At 35.0% G+C, this 16,789-nt stretch overlaps 1 protein-coding gene across 1 annotated transcript in view; it reads left to right on the top strand.

The window, feature by feature from the left end:
- The window catches only part of GABRA3 (gamma-aminobutyric acid type A receptor subunit alpha3), a 228,760-nt gene that overhangs the window by 192,805 nt on the left and 19,166 nt on the right, over positions 1-16,789 (top strand). Inside the window, exon 8 of the mRNA XM_081277644.1 lies at positions 8,145-8,288. Coding sequence (XP_081133770.1) covers positions 8,145-8,288 — 144 coding nt within the window. The remainder of the gene's footprint in view (positions 1-8,144; positions 8,289-16,789) is intronic.

The raw sequence follows: 16,789 nt of genomic DNA, 5'->3' as shown, positions 1-16,789 counted from the left end.
CATAGATTAACAAGCAGAAAACAATGTTAGATACCTGGAAAATGAGTAAATGAAAAAATAGCACAATTGAAGCACAGAAAAACAAAATAAAGAAAAGAGTAAGAAGCACGTAGGACATAGCAAAATAAATTGAAATGAGTGATTTTATAGAAGGACCACAGGCAGAGAAAGGAGCAAAACAATCATTAACTAGTTAATGCAAATCATTTTAAAACTGATGAAAATTATTAATTCAAAGACAAAGCATGCAAACACACAAAGCACAATAAACCGGAAGAAAACAATGCAAGAATAAAGCCAGAGAATTTTCAGGCAAATATAATCCAGTATCAATTATCTACAACTATTTTAAAGCAATAATAATTCAGACAAGGTATTGTTGCAAAGACAGATGTATACACTGATGGGACAGAATAGAAAAGAGACATTTGATTCTTATTTCACATCATGCACAGAAATAAATTCCAGATGGATTTGTAGATCTAAATGTAAAAGGGTGAAAGGGAAAATGATAAAGATTTTAGAAGAAAACATAATAAAATATCTTTATGATCTTTAAAGTGGTAGAGATTGTACCTTATACAATACTTTCTTTCTCTCTCTCTCTCTCTCTCTCTCTCTCATCTCTCTCTCTCTCTCTCTCTCTCTCTCTCTCACACACACACACACACACACACACACACACACACACAGAGTAACCAATTACATTAGCAGAAAATGCAAATTAAAATCCAAAGTGCATTACTATTAACTCAAAGAAATAATCAAAATGAAAAAGACAGAAAACATCACATATTGGTGAGGATGCAGAACAAATCTGTGCTGTCATGATGTACTGATAGGAGTATAGGTGTGGTGGTGCACACCTGTAACCCAGCAGCTCCGGAGGCTGAGGCAGGGAGATTGCGAGTTCAAACCCAGCCTCAGCCAAAGTGAGGCCCTAAGCAACTCATTGAGACTCTGTCTCTAAATAAAATACAAAATAGGGCTGGGGAACTAGCTCAGTGGTTGAGTGACCCTGAGTTCAATCACCAATACCCTCCCTGCTCCCTCCCCAAACCAAAAAGAGTATAACTTCATAAAGTTTTGGGAAAAGTATTTGGTGGAATCTAATAAAGCTGAATATATACATAACATATAAGCTTGCATCTCTAGACCACAGTTTGTTTCCATTTGTTTCCAAATTAAGACAGTGTTTATATTAACCAAAAGGCACAAATGTATTTTTATTAGTGTACTATAGTTATACATAATGTTAGAGTTAATTTTGACATAATTATACATGCATGGAATATAATTTGTTCCAATATCATTCCCCAGTACTTTCCCTTACCCTCTTCTCCTCCCTTTCCCTATTCCCTTTCCTCTACTCTTTACTGATCTTTCTGCTATTTATATATGTTTGTTTTTAAATTAATACCTTGTGAATATATATGAACGTGAGATTCACTGTGGTATATTCATATATGTATATAGGAAAGCTGGGTCAGATTCATTCCACTGTTCTGCCCTTATCCCATCGCTCCTCCCTCCCCCTCTATCCCCTTTCTCTACTCCATCTTCATGGGTCACCTTCTTTTTCTTTATTTTATTCTTTTGTTCTAGCTTCTGCATATGAGAAAGTATATGACTCTTTAATTTCTGATTCTGTCTTATTTCACTTAGAATTATTTTCTCCATTTCCATCCATTTACCAGCAAATGTCATAGTTTCATTATTCTTTATGACTGAGTAATACCATATTTTCCTTATCCATTCATCTATCAACTGGTACCAAGATAGGCTCTATAGGTTGGCAATTGTGAATTGTGCTGCTATAAACATTGATGTGGCTGCATTCCTATAGTATATTGATTTTAGATCTTCTGGATGTATACTGAGGAATGGGATAGCTGAGTCATATTGTGGTTCCCTTCCTAAATTTTGAGGAATCTCCATACTGCTTTACAGAGTGGTTGCACTAATTTGTAGTCCCAACAACAATGTATGAATGTACCTTTTCCCCCACATCCTCACCAACATTTATTATTAGTAGTATAGAACCAAACTTTTTAATTTTTTAATGATAATTATTGACATGCACGTTGTTAAATAAGAAATAGCAAGTTTTTAAGTGTTTAAAAGAGCCTGGTAGTATATGGAGGAAACTCAGAAGTATAACTAAGAAGAACAAATAAAAATAAATAAATAGGGCTGGAGTTGTGGCTCAGTGGTAGAGCACTTGCTTAGCACATGTGAGGTACTGGGTTCCATCCTCAGCACCACATAAAGAAAAAAATAAATAAACAAAATAAAGGTATTGTGTCCATCTTCAACTAAAAATATAAAAATAAATAAATAAATAGAAGTTGGAATATGTGAGAGATCCTCTTTGATTAGTATTTCAATAACCACCTTTGGACCTAGTAAGTTAAATAGAATTACCAGAGTTACAAGTCTTAAATATCAGTTTAAGGATTTATTTTACTTCCCAAACTTGTTATTTATTGTAAGAACATTCTCTTGGTTTGTATACAGTATACTATTTATGTGTGTGAATATATATATATATATATATATATATATACTTATACTATATATATACTTATATATAATGTATAAGTATATAGTACACTATGTTTATGGTTTTATTTATATTTAATTTTCAAGAATGATATACTGTCAGCAACATATAGGTATACTAGCACACATTTATTAAGCCAAGTCAACTGATAAGATTGTGACAACTTAAGTACAATGTACTCCTGTCCTTTGTTCTGTTGTTTTTTGGTTAAGATTGTCCTTTTCCATCTCCTAAAAGTGGCCTCATCTTGTGAGTATCATCTATTTTATGAATACTTCTTTAACATTCAACTTTGAGCAGGAACAATAGTGCTTATTTCTGTTCACTTAACACTTGCTTTTGTTTCACTAGTGCACACATTTCTTATGCTCAAACTTCCACTGTAACTGTTGTACACTTTCCCCTTCAATGGATTGCGGGCTCCTTAATTGTGGTTACTGTGCCTTTTTATCCTTTGTTTCCCAGTGTAGGGTCAGGCTTCAAGTAGAGATTCAATCAAGTATCTTTCAATTTGTTCTCATTTTTGTCCTTCTCCCATCCCCTTTCTTTGTTCCATCTTTTTATTTTTATTTTTTAATTTTTGGTGCTGGAATGGAACCCAAGACTTTGTGCACTCTAAGCATGTGTTTTACCATTGAACTACACCATCAGCTCTCAACTGTTTTTTTTTTAATTTTTTCCCTTTACTTCTATCCCTTCATTAGTTCATGCCTTTCCTGCTTTGATCTCCATATTATGAAAAGATAATATTTTTTATCTACAAAATGATTCTGTTTCCATATATTATTGACAAAGAAATTGATATTTTTTTCTGCATAAAGCAATTTGCCATTCTGGGCCCGGTGAAGCTTCTGAGACACTGTTAGATGCACAATATAATTTCACATCTGAAGTAGGGCCTGCTAGGATTTTGAGGGTTAGTATTCAGGAATGTCTGCTCCAGGTACTCAGCCTCAGTTAGAAATCCAGTAAGAATTTTTTTTTTCTTAAGAGTGAGAAAAAAATCTTCCTTCACTTATCCTTTCCTTGAACAAACCTGCTGTAGTTTTCACATTGTCAAAAGTTGTGTAGCCAGGTACGGTGTTGCATGACTATAATCCCAGCTGCTCAGGAGACTGAGGCAGGAGTATAGAAAGTTTAAAACCAGCCTCAGCAAGTTAGCAAGGCCTAAACACGTTAGTGAGACCCTGACTCTAAATAAAATATAAAAAGGGCTAGGGAGGTGGCTCAGTGGTTGCCCTGGGTTCAATCCCTAGAACCAACCAACCAACTAACAAAATCTTGGGTAGATTAGTTGGAAGACTGTATTGCTCTTTAAATAGAGAGTGTTGCAACCACCAGAATAGCAAAGATAAGAAGATATATACAGCTGGTTCTTTGCTTAGGGGTACAGGGCACTCCAGCATAGGTACAAGATGAAAGGCACTAGGAAAAAATTAGAAGACAACATCTTGTGAAATCACATTTCACTAATAGCACTGTGACAATCTCACATGATATCAGAAAATATTTTAGGCAATGGTATGGAAACATTCCTGAGATTTTCCTTTCTTCTTCATGATAATGGTTTAAAGAGCTACAATTCCAGGTGGGAGTCCTAGATACACAATGGGCCTCAAAGGATTCTTTGTTTTCAAGGTTGAATCAAAAGAGATTATAGCCATGTATAGGAGGAAGTCTCTTGGCCAGATGTTACAAATTGGGACTGCATCTGTAATGTGTTTGATCTAAATATGTGTTAATTACTTTTAAAATTATTTGCCAAGATTTGAAATTTAAGATATTGTCTCATAAAATTCCAGATATGTTTATCATTTCATGAAATCAGAGTATCTGACAACACTGGGCTTAAATCTTACATGGCTGCAATTGACTAAGGCTGGTTAGTCCTGTCCTTTGTAGATGTGCATATGCTTGCCCAGGACACATGATCCTGACCATCACTTTTTCCTTCTCCCTGCAAACAGGCTCCAATATCAGTTGCTATTAATCAACTTATTTGCATTCTCATTTTACTTATAATTAAAATCTCCCAGTGAATTTAAGAGGAAATAGTTCTTTTGTTTTATTGTTGGTCGTTCAAAACATTACAAAGTTCTTAATATATCATATTTCACAATTTGATTCAAGTGGGTTATGAACTCCCATTTTTACCCCGTATACCGATTGCTGTATCACATCAGTTACACTTCCATTGATTTACATATTGTCATTCTAGTGACTGATGTATTCTGCTGTTTATCCTATTCTCTACTATCCCCCTTCCCCTCCCCTCCCCTCCCCTCCCCTTTTCTCTCTCTACCCCCTCTACTGTAAATCATATCTTCACTTGTATTATTTTTCTCTTACCCCTCCTTTCCTCTTATATGTAATTGTGTATGACCCTGAGGCTCACCTTCCAATTCCATGCGATTTCCCTTCTCTCTCCCTTTCCCTCCCACCTATCATCCCTGTTTAATGTTAATCTTCTTCTCAAGCTCTTCCTCCCTACCCTGTCCTTGGTTACTCCCCTTATATCAAAGAAGTCATTTGGCATTTGTTTTTTTAAGGATTGGCTAGCTTCGCTTAGCATAATAGTTCTTGTATCTATACTTATCATTAAAAAAATAAAACACAGACTGAGGTGGCTATGTTTCAAAACAGATGGGAGAGTTTGCATTTCCTTATAGGAATGAAAAATATTTCTACATCTTTACTGTGCATACAAAGTATACTTTTGCTGAAGGGATAAAACTTCAAATATTATAATTATTCCATCCATTATAGAAAACTACAGTTGATATACAGAAATCACCCCTTATCTAATCTAGTGGGATATGTTCCAAGACTTCCAATCCTTGAATCCATAGATAGTACCAAACTCTATCTAGGTATAGAATTTTTCCTATACATACATATATATAATAAAGTTTGATTTATAAGCATGGCATGGTAACAGGTTAGCAATAATAAAGAATAATAAAGTAGACAATTCTGTCAATATACTTACTGAATAAAGATTATATAAATATGCTTTTTTGAGGCTGGGATTGTGGCTCAGTGGCAGAACGCTTGCCTAGCACATGTGAAGCCCTGGCTTTGATCCTCAGCACCACATAAAAATAAATAAATAAAATAAAGTTATTGTGTTCAACTACAGCTAAAAAATAAATATAAAAATGTGTTTTCTGTCTCTCAAAATGTCTTATTGTACTGTACTCATCCTTCTCCTTCTTGTGATGATTTGAAATGATGCAATGCCTACATGATGAGATGATGTGAGGTGAGTGTTAGGCTACTATATAAGGGTTATTTAAGCATAAGTACTGCAATATCACAATAGTTGATTCAATAATCAAAATGGTTACCAAGTGACTAATGGGCAGGTAGCATTCACAGCCTGTATACAATGGACAAAGGGATGATTCATGCCCCAGGCAGAAAGAAGTGGAATAGCATGAGATTTCATTATGTTATTCAGAACACCAAGTAGGTTAAAACATGCATTGTTTATTTCTGTGATTTTCCTTCAATATTTTTGGACTGCATTAATTTAAGGTAACTGAAACCTTGGAAAGCAAAAGCACAGGTGGAGGGGGACTACTGCATAGAAAAGATGTACAATAAAAATATTAATTTAAAGAACAGACTGAAAGTTAAACAAGTTTTGTATTTGAATGTATACCCTAGGTGTTGCTGCTGGGAAATGCAGTCATGTCATCAGCAATAAGTTTTCTCAGGCATCAAAATATTTTACAGATGAAAAAATTATAAAAATATCTCTATAGCACAACAGAAATTATGTATAAAAGTAGGAGTATTGTTGGTGCATTGAAGAAATGACTGAGGCCATATATAGGGAAAGTTATTTTGAAAAGTTAAATTTCTTGTGACATTTTATTTTCAGCTTATGACAGCAAAGATATAAAAAATGCCATAGAATTATACATACATTTTTCATGATGTCAATGAGAATTTTAAAGTGAATGAAGAAGTTTTTGCATGGTATTCTTTTAAGCAAATCAGTAAAAGGTTTTCTTAGCTATATTGAAAAAGCTCCTAAAAAGTATAATGTACATGCATACCCATGTTTATAGCAGCACAATTTACAATAGCCAAACTATGGAACCAGCCTAGGTGTCCATCAATGATGAATGTGTAAAGAAAATGTGTTATATATCCACAATGGAGTTTTATTCAGCTATACAAAAGAATGAAATTATGGCATTTGCAGGAAAATGCATGGAACAGGGCCATTATGTTAAGTGAAATGATTCAAACTCAGAAAGTTAAGGATTGTATGTTTTATCTCATATACAGAGACTAGAGAGGAAGAAATAAAACGAAAATGGGGTAGATCTCCTAAAAATCAAAGGGAGATCAGTGGAGAAAAGGGGAAAAGGGGTGGGAGGTAAGGAGGTGGGGGAGGAATGCTGTGGAGTGATATTGGCCAAATTATATTGTTATATTTTGTGCATGTACAAATATTTAAAAACAAATCCCATCAATATATACAACAATACTGCACCAATTAAAAATGGGAGGAAAAAAGCCTAAGTAAAAAAAAGTATAATATAAACAGATCGTAGACTTGTTATGAAATATGCATCCAGTGTTGCCGAGTTTTTCAGGGACCCAGAATTTACATTTGTTCACTGTTAGATTCACATCTGATTTGTGGCAAAATATTCCAATAGACCACGTTATGAACATAGCAGTTGCCACCAGGAGCTGAAAACACTTCCGTTCACTAACTTGAACAACATAGCTCAAAGCTTGTAGGAAAAAGGTGAACAGTGTGAATAGTTTCCATTTATGAACCTAAGTGCCTGAGATAGGCAGGGCAAAGAAATTCACTGAGCAAAAAGGTCAATTGTGTCTGGAAAGGAATCAACTCATTCCTTTAAGATACTGACATTTCCCTTACCTACACCCCTTTTAAGGTTAATATGTATAAAATCTGTAGTTGACATTGGAATTCCAGATAAAACATTAACACCCTCATGAAGAAGAAAAGATTTCAGTTTTCTGATTTGCACATCAAAATGGTAATAAATAAGTTATGAAAGAAAATTGTGATCATTAATTCTTGGTATTTCAAGTTTGGATTTTTATTTTTAATCTAAAATATCAGTAGTATGATTTTTTTTGCTTCATCTCATATTATCACCCATAGTGAATAAAAGAAAACTTTATTACTTTTCTGGCAATGTATTTTTCTTAGAACTATTCACTCATTCAAAGTAGCTTTTCTGGCTCCCATAGACATTTGAGTTTGTGATGTCTGCATGAGATAACATTGTAGTCATTCCTCTCCCTGAACCTACATTCTACCCTAAAAGAGAAGGAGATTGGTTATCAGTCTAGAAGTCTGTGAGTCATTGAAGGAAGAGACTATTTTGGGTTCATTACTATGAATATGGCATGCACTATAGTAATCATTCAATGAGTGTTGGGTGGATGGATGAATTCAGTTAAGGACAGAACACATACCCAGAACTCTTTGGGGGTACAAGATATATTTAAATCTCATACAATATCAGTATCATAAATAACCATTTTCCTTTCCCTTTAACTTCATCTTGACTCTTCTCTGTCTTAGATGCCTATACAACAGCTGAAGTGGTTTATTCTTGGACTCTTGGGAAGAACAAATCTGTGGAAGTGGCACAGGATGGTTCTCGCTTGAATCAGTATGACCTATTGGGCCATGTTGTTGGGACAGAGATAATTCGGTCAAGTACAGGTATTTACTTATTTTATTTAACAAACATTTGCATAACATATATCACATGCCAAACACTGTTCTAAGTGCTTATAATATTTATTCTTCAAAACAATGTCATGACAAAGGAAACTGAGACATAAAAAACTTCAGTGATTTGTCCCATGTCAGAGCTGTGTAATAGTAGAGCCCAAATCTAAACCCAGGCAGATTGACTCTTCAATCCCTCTTTTTAAAATATTTTTTCAGTTGCAGGTAGACACAATCCATTTTATTTATTTATTTATTTGTTTTTATGTGGTGCTGAGGATTGAACCCCGGGCTGCACATGTGCTAGGCAAGTGCTCTACCACTGAGCTGCAACCCAACCTCTCTTAAGTTCCTCTTAACCATAGTGTCCTGCTGCTTTTGCGGGGGGGGGGGGGGGGGAGGTCAAGGGAGTATGGTAGAAGAGACAACAAACAAAGGCAAACAAACAAAAAACAAACAAAGTGTTGGGAAAGCTGAGGTAGTGAGTTAATAACCCCAGTATAGGTCAGGCACATAGCCAGGAGGTCCATGGAGTAGCCATGGAATTATTTTCCTAAGGGATCACCCACTTCAAAAAAAATGTTATTTGCAAAATCTATCAGATCGTTTTTTGTTTGTTTGTTTTTTGGAGAGAGAGGAAGAAAGGGAGAGAGAGAGAGAGAGAGAGAGAGAGAGAGAGAGAGAGAGAGAGAGAATTTTTTTAATATTTATTTTTTAGTTCTCGGCGGACACAACATCTCTGTTGGTATGTGGTGCTGAGGATCGAACCCGGGCCGCATGCATGCCAGGCGAGCGCGCTACCTCTTGAGCCACATCCCCAGCCCCAACCAGATCTTTTTAATAGCTAGTTTTTGCATTTTAACAAATGGAACTGGAGACTTGTTCTGTAGCCTTAAGATTTTCCCATTTGTAAACTGGCCTGTTCTAGTGTCCCAAGGAAGGAAATACCATGAAATCCCAATTAATGTTAAAGTGTTTGGCAAAATGGAATATATTCTGAAACCCAATTATCACAGAATATTTTTGCTGCGAAAAGATGGGAGCTTTCAACATTAATTTTTCAAGCAGCAGTTGTCTCTGTGAATCCCCAGTTAGAAATAAAGTAGTGTATTTTGTACTTTTGTTTCATTATCTGACCATAAGCTGTGATCTCATGATGTCATAGCATGTCATGTTCTCTGCTCTCCATTTTCCCTCAACCCCAGGGCCAGGGCAGGGTACCTAAAAAAGGTACCATTTCAAATGTATTTGAGAGACAAAATGGATTTAGAAATCTAGAAGTAGGTGTGGGAAAGGCTATTCTTTCCCACAAAGGCTAGAGGTAAGAGAAACCATGTTGTAATGTGGCACAGCACAGCACAAAACAGCTGGGTGCAGCACAGCCAGCAAGGCCTTTGGTGAGGGCCTGCCCAGGGCTGCTGATATTTCCACCCCCAGGCAGAGTACTTCATCCATCAGTCCACTCTCCTCACTTCCCAGTCCCTCCTCTGCACTGCCCAACTGGCATCAACTTTTAAGATCAGTTGTTTGCTATCCACACAGCCTCAGATGCCATTTCATTTATTAAAACCATTGTTCCACCTTTATCACATGGACAGTACACATTCATGATAGGAAAATTAAAATTAAAACTACATAGAGGAGCCAATATTGGAAACTAAAATACAGTCATGTCTCTGGGGTTTATATCTGCTATACTGAATCAAGTACAGATAAAAAATATTTGAAAAAAAATTATATCTGCCCTGAACATGTACAGACATTTTACTTGTCATTATTTGCTAAACAATACAGGATAAGAATTATAAATACAGCATTTACATTATATCAGATATAAGGAAGCTAGAAATGAGGTAAAGCACAGGGGAAGACACGCACAGGTTCTATGCAAATAATATGCAGTTTTATATGAGGGACTTGAGCAGTCAGGGATATAGAGGTATAACTGCACTCTTTAATTCCACTTTCTAGGAAAAAGTCTTCTTAGAAGATTTTTGTACGTTAACTGGTTATTATACATTTTGATATTTAAGAACATTCTCTTTGTATTTTTCACAAATATGCTTTATGTAAGTGGATCCATACCCTTGATACTGTTTTATATGCTGCTTTTAAATTAGTTTTATATTTTAAACATGTTTTCATGTTAGTAGATGTAATGGCCCAAATATACACAAAATTTAGTAACAGTATATTGACAATTAGAATGAACACGTGTTCTTTATATGCCGCGTCCGGCGAAATGGACCGAGTCCGGCGGGAGACGTCGGGGTTAAAAGAATTCACAGGACACCAAGGTTCTTCATCCAGGGGGAACCTTGGGGAACCAGTTTTGGTTATTTCAAATAAAAAATAAAATGCTCTCTTACAAGGCCAGAGAATTCTTGATAATGATGTGATATGTGTTGTTGTCAATGGGAAGTGTACTGTTTCAGTTTGAAAATTAGCAAAATAACATCTTCACTGTTAGTGGCCTTATGTATACAGATCATAATCTAACCAATTATCTACTATTATGCTCTGTGTTTTAATGCTCTGAATAATACTCAAAGACCCTCTTTTTCCATATATAATTTTGCTCCTCTGTAATTCTCTTCCTAGCATATAGACAGAAAATTGAGATTGCTACTTCAGAAAGTAGACACGTTTTTTAAAATTTAATACATATTGACAAACTCCGACTCTGAAAGGTTAAACAATTCATACTCCCATTATCAGTGTATGAGCATGCTGCTTTCCCCTTACCTTGGCAACATGGATATTATGGATTGAATTATGTCCCTCCAAAATATATGTTGAAGTTTTAACCCCAATACCTCAAAATGTGACCTTATTTGGAAACAGCATCATTGCAAACATAACTGGTTAGGATGAGATCATTCTGCAATAAGGTGGCTTTCTAATCCAATATGACTGGAGTCCTTATGAAAATGGGAAATCTGGACACAGAAACACACAAAACACTATGTAAACACAAAGGCAGTAATAGGGTGGATGTTTTTCCAAGTGGAGAAATGCTAAACATTGCTAGCAAACAACAAAACTAGCAAGAACCAAGTAAGGATTCCCCTATGGGTTTTAGATGGATCCTGTCACTGCTGACACCTTGATTTCAGATTTTTTTAAACTCATGAACATAGTGGTGAAATCGATAATGATAAAATTTTGAGCATATTATATGTTCCAAGCACTGCCCTGAGGACAGTATTTTCACTCATTTATACCTTTAACAACACTCTGAGGTGGCAGTATTATTATTCCATGTTGAAAGATGATGATATCATAGCTCTAATTAAATGTTTTAACAACTTATGCTTTACTTTTAGTGGCTCCTTTCATAGTTATAAATAGTGTGCTATTCCTTAACTTTATCCCTTTAGACATTAAACATAGATTCCCTACTCTGAAGTATGCAAGTTCATAACTCACTTCAATTACTCCTTACCATTCCTCTCCTACACCAGTTTCATTCTAAGTCTTGGTAGCTGGATATAAGAGTCACCTATACTTCCTGTTCTATCAAAGTTTCTGTAGTTTCCTCATCTCTTTCTTGTTTCCTACACCTACCAACTAAATTTTGCTTTCACTGTCAAAACATATTAAAATATACATTTAGTTCTTGTGGTAGGCAGAATAATGACCCTCCAAAAATGTACACATCCCCATTCCAGAACCTGTGAACATATAAATTTATAAGGCAAGGGATATTAAGGTTGCAGATGGAATTAAAATTTCTTATCAACTGCTTTTGAAATAAAGAGTATCCTAGATTATCTAGGTAGGTCCAATACAATCACAAAAGGTCCTTATCAAGAGGAGACAGAAAGACCAGAGTCAGAGAGCAAATGACTTAGAAGATACTTTGCTGCAGGCTTTAAAGATGAAAAATGGGGCCACAAGCAAGGAAAGGGTAGCCTCTTCCCTAAAACCACCAGAAAAGAATGCAGCTCCACCAACAGTGTATAAAAACAGCATTAATATATACAATTTATATATAGTATGTGTCATTTAAAAATTTTAATTAAAAACTTTGATTATCACAGAATCCCATTTTAGACTTCTGATCTTCAGAGATATAAGAACATAAATTTGTTGAAATACCAATGAGAAACTAATACAGTTCTATACCCATAATTAATCATTTTACACTTACTCTATAGATTAATTTTAAAATTTGAAAACCAGCAAGGGGACTTTGTATCAGTATGACTGTAAACATTGTCTTTTGGGGGAATTGCATTTCTTTCTTTGGAGCCTATCATCCACTTTAATTTTCCTAATTCTCTATAGTTTCTTTTGGCTAGGAGAATAAATATTTTATATATTCATTGTGAATGTGGAGGTAGGGCAGATTAACTCTTCTATGTATAGACCTTCAGATAATGACCCTGTTTTTCACCTGTTTTTGAGACACTCTCCTAGTTGTTCCTACAGTCTTGAGGCCTGCATCCTCTCTGGGTACTGCCAGCCAGCCTCTCCAGTTGGCAGCGCCCCATCTGTTTCCCATCCACACCCAGGACTGCTTGTCTGCTGGTTTCCTCCGTGGGCACTTTCTGCATTCAAAGTTTTGTTAAGCTCTTTCACTTCCTGTTGTTATCTTTCTCATGGGATTGTACTGTCTTACTGTCTTTGCTGTTGTTTAATGGAATCTTAAGAAGAGGAGGAGTAAACATAAATGTGTGTGCTCAGTATGGCATTATGAACAGAAAACTCTAGTTTTTTTAACCTATAATTTTAGTTCTTTGTTTCCATTTTTAAAAAATTTACAGAGCAAAAACATTTGGAATTCGTTTTGGTTTACGCTAAGGTAAATTACCCTCTAGCAAATTATCTCATTTTTCCTCAGTGATTTCAGATGCTGGATTTAAAGCTGGGTGCAGTAGTGCATCCCTGTAATCCCAAAGCTCAGGAGGCTAAGGCAGGAGGATCCTGAGTTTGAGGTGAGCTTCAGCAACTTAGTGAAGCCCTGAACAATTTAGTGAGACCCTGTCTCAAAGTAAAATAACTGGGGATATAGCTCAGTGGTAGAGTACTCCTAGGTTCAATCCCTACACCAAAAATGACAATGGATTTATCATGTACTGAATCTACATACATGCACATGTATGCACAAATACACGTATGTACATATAGGTCCATGTCTGGACTTATTTTTCCATCCCTCCTCCTCCTCCTTTATTTTCCATCTCTCCTCCTCCTCCTCTTCTTCCTCTTCCTCTTCCTCCTCTTCCTCTTCCTTCTCCTCCTTCTCTGAGAAATAATTCCAGATTGTAGTATACTATGCAAGCACTCTACTGCTTAGTTACACTCCCAGCCCATATTTAATCTTTTTTTCATTGCTGTCTATTCTGCCTCTGTATTGCATTATTTTAATTCATATAAATAAATGCTTTTAAATTAGTGTGTGCATATGCCTATACACATGTACAAACTATATATATAATATTTCTAGGAATATGAATAAGGAACTATTAACTGTAATAACATAGAGGAAAAAGAATAAGATGGGTAGTTTAGGAACAAATGTGGGTGGAAGTCTTTGTTTTACTATAGGATCCATATCAGTATTATTACTTTTCCATATATGAATATTATTTTCATTGTCACTACAAATTATGAACATTCCCTTCTGAATCCCAAATATGTTCCTCCATGTAAGGTCTAGAATATGAATGGGAGGCTCTGCCAAAGAAAAGTCCTACAGTATATAGATATTCTGTTTGATATGACTGGCTTTCTCTCTAAATGCTCAGTATGAAGTAGCTGTAAGAAGACTTTTTGTTCCAGACTCAAATATGTGTGAAATAAGTATATGAAATTTTTCAAAATCTGCCATTAGTTGTGGACAATATTCTATTTTCAGCATTAATTCTATTTTCCCTCATTTAGCAAATTATTGTATTAATTTTATAGAAGGATAGTTGTTTGGATACATGATGTTATTTTTCCATCTTTTCTAGAAATTTAATCATTTGTTAGAGTAATATTTTGATTGTTATCATCTTGGTGTATATCATCTCCAGATATGTAGCATGGGAGAGACTGAAAAATACACAAAGACAGATCAAAGAAATGGAAATAAAAAGAACACAAGGCAAGATAAAGACCAAGGAACAGAGATAGAAAGATGAAGAAATACCAAAAACAGATTTAAAAAATATATTCACTTAAGTTGTATAATGAGTTAATCCTCTTGTGTATTTTGCAACCTTAAAAATTAGTCAAATTGAGAATATGTTTCACACTGTACCTTAAAATATTTCACATTTAACACAGATGGAGCTTAATAGGCTGGAGTACAAAGGCAGGGGAGAAATTCCCCAAACCACTTATAAAGGGTCATCCTTCATAATAACAAATACAGAAAGAGGCAGCAATAGAGAAAAGGAAAGAGGGAATATGACAGTCCACTTCAGAAAGATGTATTCAGTTATGTAAATCATTAATTTACTCAACTATTCTGCATTTCTCATCCATAGATAATAACTAATTTGTGAATACATACTCATTATGTTTTATATGGTACCCTTGAATATTTCACACACAACACAGATGGCATTTAATAAGCTTAATAAGCTGGGGCACAAGGGCAAAAACAGGATGAGTGAAGTGAGAAAAAAAAAATCTTCCAATCTGATTAATGCTTCAGTTCTCACTTTGGCAGAGAAAAAATGTGGAGAGAAACAAAATATCAGAGCTGTATTTTTAAAAACTGATTCAATTAACTGATACAATGGATTATTTTGCTAAATTTTCTAAAAGTTCATTTGTAATTTTCATCCATATAAAACTATCTTGTGTATGAATACCTGTGAATATGCAAAAGTGGCTTTTCACTGTCCTATTTACTGTTTCTAGACCCAGATAGTGTGTATTAAAAGGGAAGAGATGGAGAATCTCCCCAACCTGGTAAAAGATTTCAGTTCTCTATCTATCTAAGGAGACAGCATTACAGAGGGAAAGAAAATATACAAAAGGATAGTACTGCAGAAAAATATGTCAGAACACTCAAAACAAATTGTTAAAATTTAATAAGCCTTTGAGAAGTGCATTTGCTTTGTCTTTCAGATCCATAGAATGTAATTTATGAATAATACATTTTACATTTATGTATTAAATATTTCACATTAGGGCTGGGGTTGTGGCTTAATAGTAGAGCACTCACCTAGCATGTGCAAGGCCCTGGGTTCAATCCTCAGCACCACACAAAAATAAATAAAGGTATTGTGCCCAACTACAACTAAAAAATAAATAAAATATTTTTAAAAATAAATATTTCACATTATCAGAAATATCATTAATAAGTCCAACTTTCAGGAAAAATAATTTTTTCAATTCATTTTCAGTGGAAAAAGAGAGGGAAGAAAAAGAAAAAGGGAGACAGAAAGAGATGAGTAGATGGACACACACAGGACAAAGAGGTTTAAAAAGAAGCAGAGAGAAAGAAAAGGGTAGCTCCAAAATTATAATGAGGAAAACATGACATAGTTTTGTATGAGATCATTGCTAAATTAAAAATAAGCCTATGTGTATTTTTCATGTCCATGTAAACAAGCTAAGATGAGAATACACACACAAGATGGATTATATACTGAGGTTTGGATGACCAGATGGTGCTTCCTAGACGTAGGTAAAATGGAGTGGGTAGGGTAAGAAAGTGGGAAATTGCCTGAGTTGTGAATAATGCCACAATGAAATGTGGCTGGAGTAATAGAAGTGAAAATTATGAAACTCTGATAAGAGAGGTATTAGTGTGGTCAGATTTAAGGGGTCTTTCTGGGCTAATTGGGGGAATTTGTCTTTTGTTCTTTGGGAAATGGTAAACAGTTAGAGTGTCTCTACTAGAAAAGGGATAGTGTCTGAGTTTCTTTCTGGAGACTCAGTGATAATCTGTCCCATACCTCTTCCTACCTTCTACTGATGGACAGCAGCAATCTTTAGCTCTTCTTGGCTTGTGGATGAACCACCCCCAATCTCTCCCTGTGTCTTTCTATGTATCTCCCTCTTCTTACTCTGGTATGGCCTTGCTTTAACAAATTATATCTGCAAAAGTCTTAATTTCAAATAAGGTATATCTTTTGGAAAGACACAACTCAATCCATAACAAGTAAAACACTACTGACAAATCCAGAAAAGTGAGAACTGACTATTGCATTTTATCATGTAATAATTAGTACATGCCTTAGAAGGCTGTTGTTTGGCACATAATAAAAGTTCAATAAGTACTCACTGTTTTTTTTTTTTTTCCCACAGAGCAAAGTAAGTTTATTTCTATTTATCTGCAGTGAATGAGAAATACAATTTATAAAACATTTTAACATGGTTTAGAAAAAATTAAGTACATGGGAATAAATCTAGATAAGTAGAAATCTTTTTATCCGTTCTTTTTACTTATACATTATGGTGGAGTACATTTTGATGTAAACTTTGGGTGTGAAACACTGCTGATCAGCCCACACTCTGCTATGTAAACTTTTGGCTTCAACCAAATA

Source organism: Spermophilus citellus (assembly GCF_964194105.1).
Source record: "Spermophilus citellus genome assembly, chromosome: X".
NCBI lineage: Eukaryota > Metazoa > Chordata > Mammalia > Rodentia > Sciuridae > Spermophilus > Spermophilus citellus.
Note: the sequence above shows the minus strand (reverse complement) of the source record. Positions and strands in the feature narration are given on the sequence as shown.